Below are 13,147 nucleotides of genomic sequence, written 5' to 3' on the forward strand. Positions count from 1 at the left end.
GCTGGATCTGCAGAGATTGCCTAGGGCATGCAGACGGTATAGGAAATATTCTTAGCAGCAAGTGAGGATGAAACAATGACACCAGAGGCCCACTCAAATTATCACTTTTTATCTGTACACAGTAATCTTTAATGAATTACAATGGAAGCAGTCATTGACGGCAGACATTTTGAGAGGTGAGAATGGAGTACATCTACCATATCAGAACAAGATGAATACATTAGCACTGAGGGCATGACAAATGCTTACCATGTAAGCAATCCTCTAACTGCTTCCGATTTCTGCTAACTTGAGTGTTAAAAGCTACAAGTGGATTAAAATACTGCCAGTGGCCATAATATAGCCAAGTTATAAAATTCACTATAACTATCCCTACTAAACATTTATGCTGTTCCAATCTCAATTACTTATTGATCAGCAATTATTTAATCTCTATCAATAACTTGAAAGTAAGTGAGGAAACTCAATATCAATGCAACCATCTACATATGGAACCACAAGAGATGTGCAACATACTAAACCTGCATTCTGCATCCGTATTTCTGTGGAGGTGGTCACGGAAGCTCAGAAATTTGGTGAAATAAATAGCAACATATTGAAAAGAGTCCACATGACAGAAGAGGTGGTGCTGTAGGTCTTAAAATACATAAAGGTAGATAAATGACCAGGACCTCATCAGATATTTCCCAGAACTGCGTGGGAAGCTAGGCAAGAGCTTGCTGGCTCCCTTGCTGAGATATTGGTTTCATTGAAGCCACAGATGAGAGGCCAGAAGACTGGAGTTTGTGTAACATGATGCATTATTTAAGAAAAGCTGCATTGAAAAGCCAGGGAACCACACACCAGCCAGTCTTAAGTCAGTGGTGGTTAAGTCGTTGGAGGGAATTTTGAGGGCAGGATTTACATGCATTTGACAAGTCAGGGACTGATTAGGGAATAGTCAACATGGCTTTCTGCATGGGAAATCATGTCTCATGAACTTTTTTTAAGATGGTGACAATGATGAGTCATACAGTCATACCACACAGAAACCAATCATTCAGTCCAACTCATCCATACCAAACAGACAACTCAACCTGAACTGGTCCCATTTGCCAGCATCTGGCCTATATTCCTCTAAACCCTTCCTATTCACGTACCAATCCAGATGCCTTTAAATGTTCTAACTGTATCTGCCTCCCCTCACTTTCTGGCAGCTCATTCCATGCACACACCATGCTATGCGTAAAAAAGTTAACCCTCAGGTTCTTTGGGAATCTCACCCTTCTCACCTTAAACCCAAACCTTCTTGTTTTAAGATTCCCTAAACTAGGGAAAAGTCCTTGGCTATTCACCCTTTCCATGGGTGAATTTCATAATTTCATAAAACCCTATCAGATCAACCCTCAGCCTATGACACTTCAGGAGAAAAAGAAAATCCAGGTTATTCAGCCCCTCCCCATCACTCAAACCCTACAGACCTGGCAACATGCTTGTAAATCTTTTCTGCACCCTCTCAAGTTTAACAACATCCTTCCGATAGAAGGGCGACAAGAATTGTATGCTGAATTCTAAAAGTGAGCTCAGCAATGTCCCGCACAGCCAGAACATGACGTTCCAACTCCTTCACTAAATGTTTTAACCAATGAAGGCAAGCATACCAAACACCACCTTCACCACCCTGTTTAACTGCAACTCCATTTTCAAGAAACTATGTCCCTGTACCTCGGGGTCTCTTTTGTTTGGCAACATTTCTGAGGGTCCAATCATTAACAATAGAAGTCCTTGCTCTGGTTTGCCTTTCTAAAAGTGCAACACTTCACATTTATCTAAATTAAACTCCATCTGACAGTCCTCAACCCATTGGCCCATCTGATGAAAGTCCAGATGTATTCTGAGACAATAATCATCACTGTCCACCATACCACCTATTTTGGTGTCATCAGCAAGTTTATTAACCATTCCTCCTAAAGTCACATTCAAAATATTTATGTAAATGACAAAAAAGCAACAGACCCAAAACTGATCCTAACAGCACATCACTGGTCACAGGCCTCCAGTTCCAAAAGTAACCCTTTACCATCATCTCTGGCTCCTACCTTCAACCCAATTTTGTATTCAATTGGCTAGCCCTCCCTGGATTCCATGTGATCTAACCTTACTAAACAGTCTCCTGAGCAGAACATCATCAAACGCTTTGCCGAAGACCATGTGGACAGTATCTACTGTTCTGCCTTCAATCTTCTTTGTCACCTTTTCGAAAAACACAATCCCTCCAAAAATGGCTCAGCACATAAACACAGTGGCTAAGAATACTACAGCTGGTAACTCACTCCCCGACTCCCTAAAGCCTGTCCATTATCTACAAGGCACAGGTCAGGAGTGGGATGGAATACTCCCCACTTGCACTTGCCTGGATGGGTGCAGCTCCAACAACGCTCGAAGCTTGACACCATCCAGGGCCAAGCAGTCCCCTTAACTGACACCACATCCACAAGTTTTCACGACTTCTGTCACCAATGCCCAGTAGCAGCAGTGTGCACTATCTACAAGATGTACTGCAGCAATTCACCAAAGATTGTTAAACAGCACCTTCCAAACACAAGACCACTTTCATCTAGAAGGACAGTAAATATATGGAAATACCACCACCTGCAAGCTCACTCCAATCTGATCATCTTGATTGTTTTGCGGTCACTGAATCAACAATCAGCAATTCCATCCCTACAGTTCAACAAGGCGGATCACTACCAACGTCTCAAGGGCAACCAAGGATAAGCAATAAAATGCTAGCCAGCCAGTGATGAAATTGGGCCACATTACGCCACATGTCCAAACATTTAATCACAAATAGCAGGTTTATGGGGTATCTTAAATGAATAAGATAGAAAGAGATGGAAGAGTTTTTTTTTGCAGGGCATGGTGGGGGCGCGGTGTTGAGGAATGTTGGAAACACCAGCGTTTAGGGCATGAACAGTGGAAGGTATGGCCAATATGGAGCAATTAAAATCAGGAATGCTCAACAGGCCAGATTTTTTTTCATTCCCTCAGGGAATGTGGGTATCAATGGCTCAGCAAGTATTTATTGCCCGTACCATTTGCCCTGGAGAAGGTCATAGTGAACTGTCTTTTTGATCCACAGTGGAGTCATTGGGGAGTGTGGGGGAGGAAAGCAACAAATAGAAAAGACAATACCAGGAAAGCATTTGAAACAATGATCGGTAGGATGTTTTGTTACATGTTTGAATGCTGTTAGCATATTTTAGATCCATGTTTCCTGCTATTATGCTCCCGCTATTATCAATCCCTTATATTTATCTTTACATATATGATAACTGATAGTAGTTACATTGCAATTGTACTGGAAAAATGTCAAATCATTACCAACATTAATTGCTAGGATTAAAAAGTGGTAAGAGTGAATTAGACTTGTTATTTTTAAAAACTGACCATGGAAACTGAGAATATTTTAAAGTACCACTTAACTTAAGTGACTGAAACCCAAGTCAAATGTTAAAAAAAATTCAAATAGTCACTGGACTTAAAACGTGAACGGCTTTCTCTCCACAAATATCACCAGACCTGCGGAGTTTCTCCAGCAAACTTTGCTTTTGTTTATTCAAAGAAGACATCCTTGTTGGAATGAACATACTGTTGCTAAGGCACATGCCCTTGGGTTTAGGCCCATCCAGAGGAGCACATTCATGTGTCCTATTTTCAAGCCATGGTATTTTGTGTGTTGGAGTTCTCATTCCCTAAACCAAATGCAATTCCTAAGACCGACAATTCGGGCATGCAGATTTGCTAGCGCTGTTATTCAGTCGGCACATATAGGCATTAAAATAATCATCCACCTGAAAAACGTGATTTATGCAATATAGATCTGTTCAGTCAGCCCACTGCAACTTCATAAAAAATAAAAAGCAAACAATTTTTGATCACGCCAACTGTGTTATTTGAAATCTTACAGTATTACATTCTCACATCAGCTGAATAGGCTATACTCAGAGATAAGGCACTCCCAAAAAGAAAATTAATCCCCTACCTGCTATCATATTGTTAACGCCATGAATTCTTTTAAGAACATGTTCAATCAATCCAGCATCTGTGCAGGCCTGTAGATTACGAATACTTTTTTTCAGAATTGCTGTGAAAATGCTCCAAACTTCAGCTTGGCAGGTCACATCACAGTTGTCCAATAGCTTCACCATGCAAGCAATGCTTTCCACATCTTGGATGATGAAATTCATCTCCAAGTCAAATTGTCCTCCTACAAGCTTTAATAAAAATGAAAAGTTCACAAACTGCGTGACTAGCATATAATTCAATTTTCATGACAAAGGTTTATTCTTAATTCTGTATCATGTGCATATATATATTACATACACACACACTATATATATATATATATATATACATACACACACACACACACACACACAGTAATCTATTGGTATGCAGCAAATTCATATTCTGGAGGTTATGACATGTGAAAATACATCTATAAATATTAAAAAAAAGCAACTACATTTGAGCATCAAAATTATAACAAAATGGCAGCAAGTCAAGGTTTCAATATTTTTACCCATTTTCTCTTTCCAAAGGTAAAATTACAAACTTGTGGCTTATTCATCTTTTATTACATCTAACTACCAGTTCTTGAAACAAGATCAAATGCAATAAACATACTCTCACCATCCTGTAAAATGTAGTGGCTATACCACGTTCTGAAGCTATAAAATTGAAATAGGATCGTTAGGATTTAAAAAATGCTTATAGAGAGGTGTCATAACTTTAACAAGTGATACATCCATCAGTTTACTGAAAAATGTAACACAAATAAAAACAGAAAACACTTCAACTACTCAGCAAGTTGAGTGATATTTGTGCAAAGCAAGTGCTTCAGGTCTGCGCTTTTTGTCAGAACTAGGAAGTCTGATAGGTTTCAAGCAGAAGGCAAGAGCAAGAAAAGAACAAAGGAGTGTCTCTCACTTGATGGAGAGCAGAAGAAATTCCAATGATAACAGAAAGTATAGCTAAAGGGAGCAGCCAATGAGACAAGTAAAAATGAAGACGCATGCACACTCAAATACTGGATCATGAAAAGCTGCTTCGAGAAGTAAGAAAGAAATAGAAACAGAGGAAAAAAAAGCAAACCTGCAAAGGAAACAAAATCAGGGCAACAGTTACAACAAGCCTGCTGAACTCAATGTTGACACCACACAGTTGTGGATTGCCCAGTAACAAGATGGGATACTATTCCTTCAGTTTGCCTTGCATTTCATTGTTGTGATTGCCCCAGAGTTGAGAGAGGAAGCAAGTGGAGAATTGCAACAAAAAGCTAACTAGAAACTCTAGTCCCTCTTGCAAACTGAGCAGAGATGTGCTGTAAAGCAATCACCTCATCTCACACTCTTCTAAAGAGCAGCAAATGCAGTACCAAATGAAAATGAAACTCTGGCGATGTTTCAACAGAAAATTGTGTTTGGAGTCTTGGGCTATGAGAAGCCAGTCAACAAATGGGTAGGTCACAGAATCATACAGAATGGAAACAGATCCTCTGGTCCAACCAGTCTATGTTGAACATAATCCCAAACTGAACTAGTCCCATCCGTCTGTGCCTGGCCCGTATCTCTCCAAACCTTTCCTATTCAAGTACTTATCCAAATGTCTTTTGAACATTGTGATTGTACCCACATCCACCACTTCCTCAGGAAATTCATTCCACACGCAAACCATCCTCTGTGTAAAAAAATTCATTATTGAATAATGTCACCTCTCAAACTTTCTCACTAGTGATAAAAGTCCCAGCTTATCCAGCCTTTCTTTATAATTCAAACCACCCATACCTGACAACATACTGGTAAATCTCTTCTGAACCTTCTCCAGCTTAATATTATCCTTCGTACAACAGGGTGCCCAGAACTAGACATAATACTCCAGAACAGCACTTTCTGTGCCTGTACAGAAAAGTGGCATGTAAAGGAATGGGAGTGTTGAAGGTGACAAAGTGAGATACAGGATATCTCAGACAACAATCTCCTTGGAATGCTAAAAAGGAGAGAGATGTGTTCATTGGTGACAACATTCAAGCTGGAAGAAATGTCGTAGGATGATCAGAAGAATGCAAAGGCTGATGGGTAGAGGTGAGGGCAGTGGAAAATCAATCATGGGGTTGGTGTGTGGAAGGGGGAAGTTGAGAGCAGAAAGGTGTGACAGGAATCTTAAGTTGAGTGCCCTGTCAACCACTGTGCCAGGTTAAGAAATTGTTGCGCTAATGTAGAAGGTCATATCATTGGAATGGATACAATGAAAGCAGAGAAAATGGGAAAATGCATGATGTAAAGAGCGGTCGGGTAGTTCAGAGGGTCACTGAGCACATTCCAAATTCCAGATTCCAAATTCCAAATTAAGAAATGACAAGTTTAGATTGTTACAAGTTAGTAGTTGACAAATAAAGCTATCTAGCTCAAAACACAAATTTATGTGAAGTTGGTGAGGTGAAAGATTATACAAATAGCATTTTGGCAAATAGCAAGCAGAGGTCCAAATCTTCTTATCACATTATATCATTGATTTCTTTCTACATGTACACCAAATTACTTGTAATTAATATACCTTGTCAGGAATCACAGATGTAACCTAGGCTTAATACAGACAAAGCACCAATGCACTGTGTCACCACATCAAGCAAGCCAATAAACAGTACTTTTTTTATTACAGCAATTTTCATGAATGACCCAAAGTTTTAGGTTTATGATTAACACCAATGGTTGGAAAATACTCAGCACAACCATCAGCATTTTCAAAGAGTCAAGATAAGTTTCAGATATAGATCTTTTGACAGAAATTAAACAAACCCATTACAAAAAGTATTGCAACACCAGCACCAACATACCTCACTAAAAAGAGCAAAATGTTTTAAACCAGGGCCACTGCACACTATAAAAAGAAAACTCATCACTTCTTCTACGTGCAAGTAAACCAGAATTAACTAGTTTCAGAGACAATAGGAACTGTAGATGCTGGAGAATCTGAAATAACATGGGGTAAAGATGGATGAACACAGCAGGCCAAGCAGCATCAGAGGAGCAGGAAGGCTGACGTTTCAGGCCTAGACCCTTCTTCAGAAGTGTCTAGGCCCAAAACATCAGCTTTCCTCCTCCTGATGCTGCTTGGCCTGCTGTGTTCATCCAGCTCTACACCATGTTATCTCATTAACTAGTTTCAACTGGCTACCAGAACTCCACTGTACCCGGTGTGGCTTCCTCTACATTGGGGAAACCAAGCGGAGGCTTGGGGACCTCTTTGCAGAACACCTCCGCTCAGTTCGCAATAAACAACTGCACCTCCCAGTCGCAAACCATTTCCACTCACCCGCCCATTCTCTAGATGACATGTCCATCATGGGCCTCCTGCAGTGCAACAATGATGCCACCCGAAGGTTGCAGGAACAGCAACTCATATTCCGCTTGGGAACCCTGCAGCCCCATGGTATCAATGTGGACTTCACCAGCTTCAGAATCTCCCCTTCCCCCACCGCATCCCAAAACCAGCCCAGTTCGTCCCCTCCCCCCACTGCACCACACAACCAGCCCAGCTCTTCCCCTCCACCCACTGCGTCCCAAAACCAGTCCAATCCGTCTCTGCCTCCCTAACCTGTTCTTCCTCTCACCCATCCCTTCCTCCCACCCCAAGCCGCACTTCCATCTCCTACCTACTAACCTCATCCCACCTCCTTGACCTGTCCGTCTTCCCTGGACTGACCTATCCCCTCCCTACCTTCCCACCTATACTCTCCTCTCCACCTATCTTCTTTTCTCTCCATCTTCGGTCCGCCTCCCCCTCTCTCCCTATTTATTCCAGAACCCTCACCCCATCCCCCTCTCTGATGAAGGGTCTACGCCCAAAACATCAGCTTTTGTGCTCCCGAGATGCTGCTGGGCCTGCTGTGTTCATCCAGCCTCATATTTTATTATCAGAACTCCACATGTGCGATCCAGTTCTCCATTCTGCAAAGACACTATTGTCAAGCAACTAGGTGGGATAGTAGAATTTGATAGCCAAAAGAAAAGGATTGTAGAACCTTACAGCAAAGCAGAGGATATGAGTTTTTATTACTGAGGAATTTGGCATAACAATACAATCTTAGACGAAAGGCTGTTTACACATGGTTTGTCAACTATTGCATGATGCCTATAACAAGAAGGATCGCTGGGCATCTGGTGCAGCTACAACTGAAGCACTGAATAGATTTGTTCAGTTTTCGCTGCACAGTGCTCAGCACTATTCACAGCTCCTTAGATACAAGAGTCATCTGTGCCCATACACAACAAGAGACCTGCTGCTAAGTGGCAAGAATCATTCACGCCATACAAGCGTGAGGCAATGGCCATCTCCAACAAAAGATGATCTCATAATTTTCCTTGACATTCAACACAATATTACTGAACATCCAGCATCAATATCTGGGGTCACCATTGATCAGAAAACTAAACTGGGCCAACCACACAAATACACGGGCAAAAGCAGCAAGTCAGAAACTAGGAAATCTGTAGCAGATAACTCACCTGACAATTCCTCAAAATCAGTCCAGCATCTTCTCCCACACAATTCTTCAAGATTTAGGTCAGAAATATGCCGTATTTAACTCAACCTTCAAGAAACTTTAAACCACCAGGATTAAGCAGACATCCATTCACAACTTAAACACAGATGCCCTTCAAAGGTGAGGCACAGTGGCAGCAGCGCATACCAGGGAAGATGCATTTCAACAACTTTACCAGGTTCCTCTGTCAGCACCTTCCAAGCATGTGACCTCTCTCAAATAGAAGGACAAGGGGATGACAGTTCTGAAGAAGGGTCCCGACCCGAAACATCGACCTCCCTGCTCCTCTGACACTACCTGGCTTGCTGCATTCCAATGAAACAGGTCTTCAAATGTCAGGGCAGCCGGTCTCTAGAGTTCAACTCCTTGCCCATGTTTTAACTAAGGATGTAATGAGGTCAGAAGCTGAGTAGCCCTGCCAAAACAGAATGTCAGTGAGCAGTGTATTGCTAAGTAAATGCAGTACTGTCATTGATCCCTTCCATCACTTTACCGATGATCAAACATAGACAATTGTTCTCCCATAATACCATAAGACATAGGAGTGGAAGTAAGGCCACCCGGCCCATCGAGGCCACTTCGCCATTTAAATCATGGCTGATGGGCGTTTCAACTCCACTTCCCTGCACTTTCCCCGTAGCCCTTGATTCCTTCTGAGATCAAGAATTTGTCGATCTCTGCCCTGAAGGCATCCAATGTCCCAGCCTCCACTGCACTCCGTGGCAATGAATTCCACAAGCCCACCACTCTCTGGCTGAAGAAATGTCGTCTCATTTCAGTTTTAAATTTACCCCCTCTAATTTTAAGGCTGTGCCCACGGTTCCTAGTCTCCCCACCTAACGGAAACAACTTCCGAGCGTCCACCCCTTCTAAGCCATACATTATCTTGTAAGTTTCTATTAGATCTTCCCTCAACCTTCTAAACTCTAATGAGTACAATCCCAGGATCCTTAGCCGTTCATCATACGTTAAACCTACCATTCCAGGGATCATCCGTGTGAATCTCCGCTGGACACGCTCCAGGGATACTATGTCCTTCCTGAGGCGTGGGGCCCAAAATTGGACACAGTATTCTAAATGGGGCCTATCTAGATCTTTATAAAGCCTCACATCCCAACAGTCTAAGTCAGATTTATCCTCCTGTGTGTGTACAGGATGTAGCTTGGCGACTTTCCACATTATCAGGCCAGTGTTGTACTCAAACAGCTTGGCTATGTACACAGCAGGTTCTAGAGTACAAGTCTGCAGTATTACCATCAGAATGTCATCAGAACCTGTTGCTTCTGCAGTATTTAGCATCTTCAACCATTTCTGGATATCATTTGCAGTGAATCAAACTAAGTGGAGGCTGTGATTCCGGGTACTTCCAGAGGAGGCAGTGGTGAATCACCATTCAAAACTTCTCATTCAAGATTTTTTGTAAAGGTTTCAGCCTGATCTTTTGCTTATGCTTGGCTCCCTCATCATTGAGGATGGGGATATTTGCAGATCCCACCGCCTCAGGAAAATTATTTACTTGTGCACCACCATTCATGACTGAATGTGGCAGAGCTGCAAGTCTCAAACATGTGATACTACAACTAGTGCATAATTCATTCCTTAATTTGTTTAGCATGCACGTAGCCCTGTTTTAAGGCTTCATCATAAAAAGATCTGGAACTGCACCTGGCCTGCCATCTGCATCCTTCATTAATCCTTTGACTTGATGACAACAGGGGATACTACCGGGCCTTGAGGTTGCAGATTGTATTTCAGAACAATTCTGCTATTGCTCATAGCCCACAGTACGTCTTAGATGCACAGTCTTAAGTTGGTAGATATGTCTGAAATCTATCCCATTTAGTACAATGGCACTATCACATGACACAAAGGAAAAAGTGCCCTTAATATGGAGACAAAGCCCCATCTTTACAAGGACTGCATGGTGCTCCCAGACCAGCTGCGTCCAAGATAGGCAGATTGGTGAGGATGAGGTCAATTACGTTCTTCCTTCTTGTTGATTCCTGCAACACCTGTGGCAAACAAAATCTGGCAGCCACATCCTTCAGGACTCAACAGCAGTGGTAAAGCAGAGGCACTCTTGGTGATGGACACTGAAGCTCTCCATCCAGAATACATTCTGTGCCCTTGCCATCCTTAGTTCCTTCAAACGATGCCCAATATGGACGAACACTGAATTATCAAAAGGGAATATGCTATGCCACATGGGGTCCAGCATCAATGTTGAGGAATCCCAGGGGATCTCCCTCTTGACATCTACACTGCTGGGTCAAACCAGGACATATACAGAGACAGTGGTCGTTTGTCTGGAACACAGTCATACTCACGGAACATACCTTACAGACAATGTTAGCTGAAGCTTGACCAATCTGTGAGACAGCTCTCTCAATCTTGGTAATGTTACCAAGAAGACTTGGCAGTGTCAGCAGTGTTGAGTTTGCTGCCATTATTTAGAGTGCCAGGCAGTCCCTCTGGTTTCATTCCTAAAAACTTCAGGTTAACTGTTGACACTTGTTTGCAGATGGAGTTGATCTATTTTTCAGTAATGATTTGGCTGGAATAAAGGTATTACCATCTCCTATAGTCACAGAAAGACCAAGTGAGGCCCAGGAGACACAACAATTGCAGGAACCTTTCCTGCATGTGTTGAACCCGAGACAGGCACAGTACCATACACACGTACTCTGTCAGAGAAGAACATGGCCAGATGTATTAATATACATAGCTTAATGCAAATGCAACACACAATGAGCTGAACAGACACACAAACTGGTTATCACAGCAACTTCTCACATGCTTGTAAGTATTTGGCAAACGTTGTCCAATTGCAGAATCACATCTAATGTTGGACTCTGAATTCAGTTTTACACATGCTGGGGAGATGGGGTGGGTGGAGAAACACAGGCAATGCTTGGTTTGTTGCAAACAGCCAAAGCAATACACTGCTTGATACGATCTGCTAACCTTTCAGACGTACAGCCTACAAACTTGGCATCGTACCAGCACTAAAACTTACCACATTATTCATTTGTGTGATAGAGATCAAACATCTTTATGGCACGATGGCAGTATTTTTGTTAGTGGAAAACACTACACATGTTGCGACAGCATAGCAGCAGCAACAGACTTCAACTCAACAAAATACTGCCAACTTTCCCCCTGAAATGATATTCTTGCACATTACCCTGATAAATACAAAACAAAAAGCTTTGACAAAATGTATTTGCACAGTAATACTCAAGCGCTACGCTATGAAACAATTTATGTTAATTAGCAACACATTGTAAATCTAGTTTCCTATTGTTTCTGCCCACCTCCCCATTTACTAGGCATTTATCTGCTGAAATTAAAGAGTGCAGATTTGGGAAATATTAATACCATATTGTGAAATTGAGAAACCTGGTCAATAGCAAGTGGCACAAACAGCAAACTAAGAGACTGTAAAGGTACACTTTCCAGCTCTCTTGAAATTACAATCCGTCTGACATCTAGCCAGAGACAAAACAGACTTATTTAAATTTTTTAAAACCGTACAGTAATCAAATCATGAAGCCTAACCTAGGTTAGAAGAACAGCGCTACATGTTTTGCTTCACATTCTTCCAAACCCAATCAATTCAACAAGTCTGGATTGTAATGTCAGGCACATATTTTTGACAGGTTGAAGAAGATTCAGCTATTTCCAGGTACACGTCTTAAAATTCGATTTTTTGTTCACATTGTTATGAAGATGTCTTATACAAGCTGTTCATTTAAAAAGAACACTTCACAAAGGTCACCTGCTATAACATCAGTGAGGTTGCATTTTCAAAGAAAAAACTACTTGAAGGAGACAGAGTCTGCAGTACTACCAGAGAGATCACATGTCTCAATTTGTAAAATATATCATTTTTGATCACAGATAGAAACTGCTGAGGGAAACAAGCCTTTGCCAGGTCTTTCCCAGAAACCCTGCTCATCAAAATATGAATGGAAAAAACACTGGAAGGCCTCAAGATGTGCAAGACAAATAGAGGACTCAAAGAAGAAGCCTGAATTGACATCACTGTTTCCACAAAAGAGATTTCAAGTCGCCATAACTATAGCCAGGAAGAAAAACCCAGTGCTAACAGCTTGTGACAAGTGACTTCAACTGTGTATCAGAATTTGGACTCAGTGAACAATCTAACTTTCTCAATTTAACTGCTGTCTTCTTAATCCAATCTTTACTTTTCCATTCTTTATTTCACATTTTGTGCATGCTTTGACATTAAATTAAATTCATTTTACATTTCCTGGCTCAGACTGGCTAGCTCTGAAGTTTCTTCAATTTGGTTCAAGAAATTTAAAGTCATTTTTCCCACTCTCAGGCACCCCAGTCATCCTGGGCAGATCACCATTCTGGAAATGCTCTCTAAATGGCACATCAACATGCAAAAGCTCACTAAAAGTTGTTGAAAATATCATTGCTTCCTAACTCCCTGCAAATTCCAAACCAAGACCACCTCCCCTAGCGAACATCATCTCCCATAACTTTACAAAGTGTGCAGGTAAATTAAAATAAGAGGTCCTAATGTGGGTT

At 41.6% G+C, this 13,147-nt stretch overlaps 1 protein-coding gene across 2 annotated transcripts in view; it reads right to left on the bottom strand.

Moving 5' to 3' along the window:
- lrba (LPS-responsive vesicle trafficking, beach and anchor containing) overlaps positions 1 to 13,147 on the bottom strand; it is an 856,602-nt gene that overhangs the window by 812,583 nt on the left and 30,872 nt on the right. For both annotated transcript variants that reach the window (XM_048526975.2, XM_048526966.2), the window contains exon 2: positions 4,025 to 4,256. In XM_048526975.2, coding sequence (XP_048382932.1) covers positions 4,025 to 4,256 — 232 coding nt within the window. The remainder of the gene's footprint in view (positions 1 to 4,024; positions 4,257 to 13,147) is intronic.

The sequence above is a fragment of the Stegostoma tigrinum genome, chromosome 1 (assembly GCF_030684315.1).
Source record: "Stegostoma tigrinum isolate sSteTig4 chromosome 1, sSteTig4.hap1, whole genome shotgun sequence".
In the NCBI taxonomy this organism is placed as follows: domain Eukaryota; kingdom Metazoa; phylum Chordata; class Chondrichthyes; order Orectolobiformes; family Stegostomatidae; genus Stegostoma; species Stegostoma tigrinum.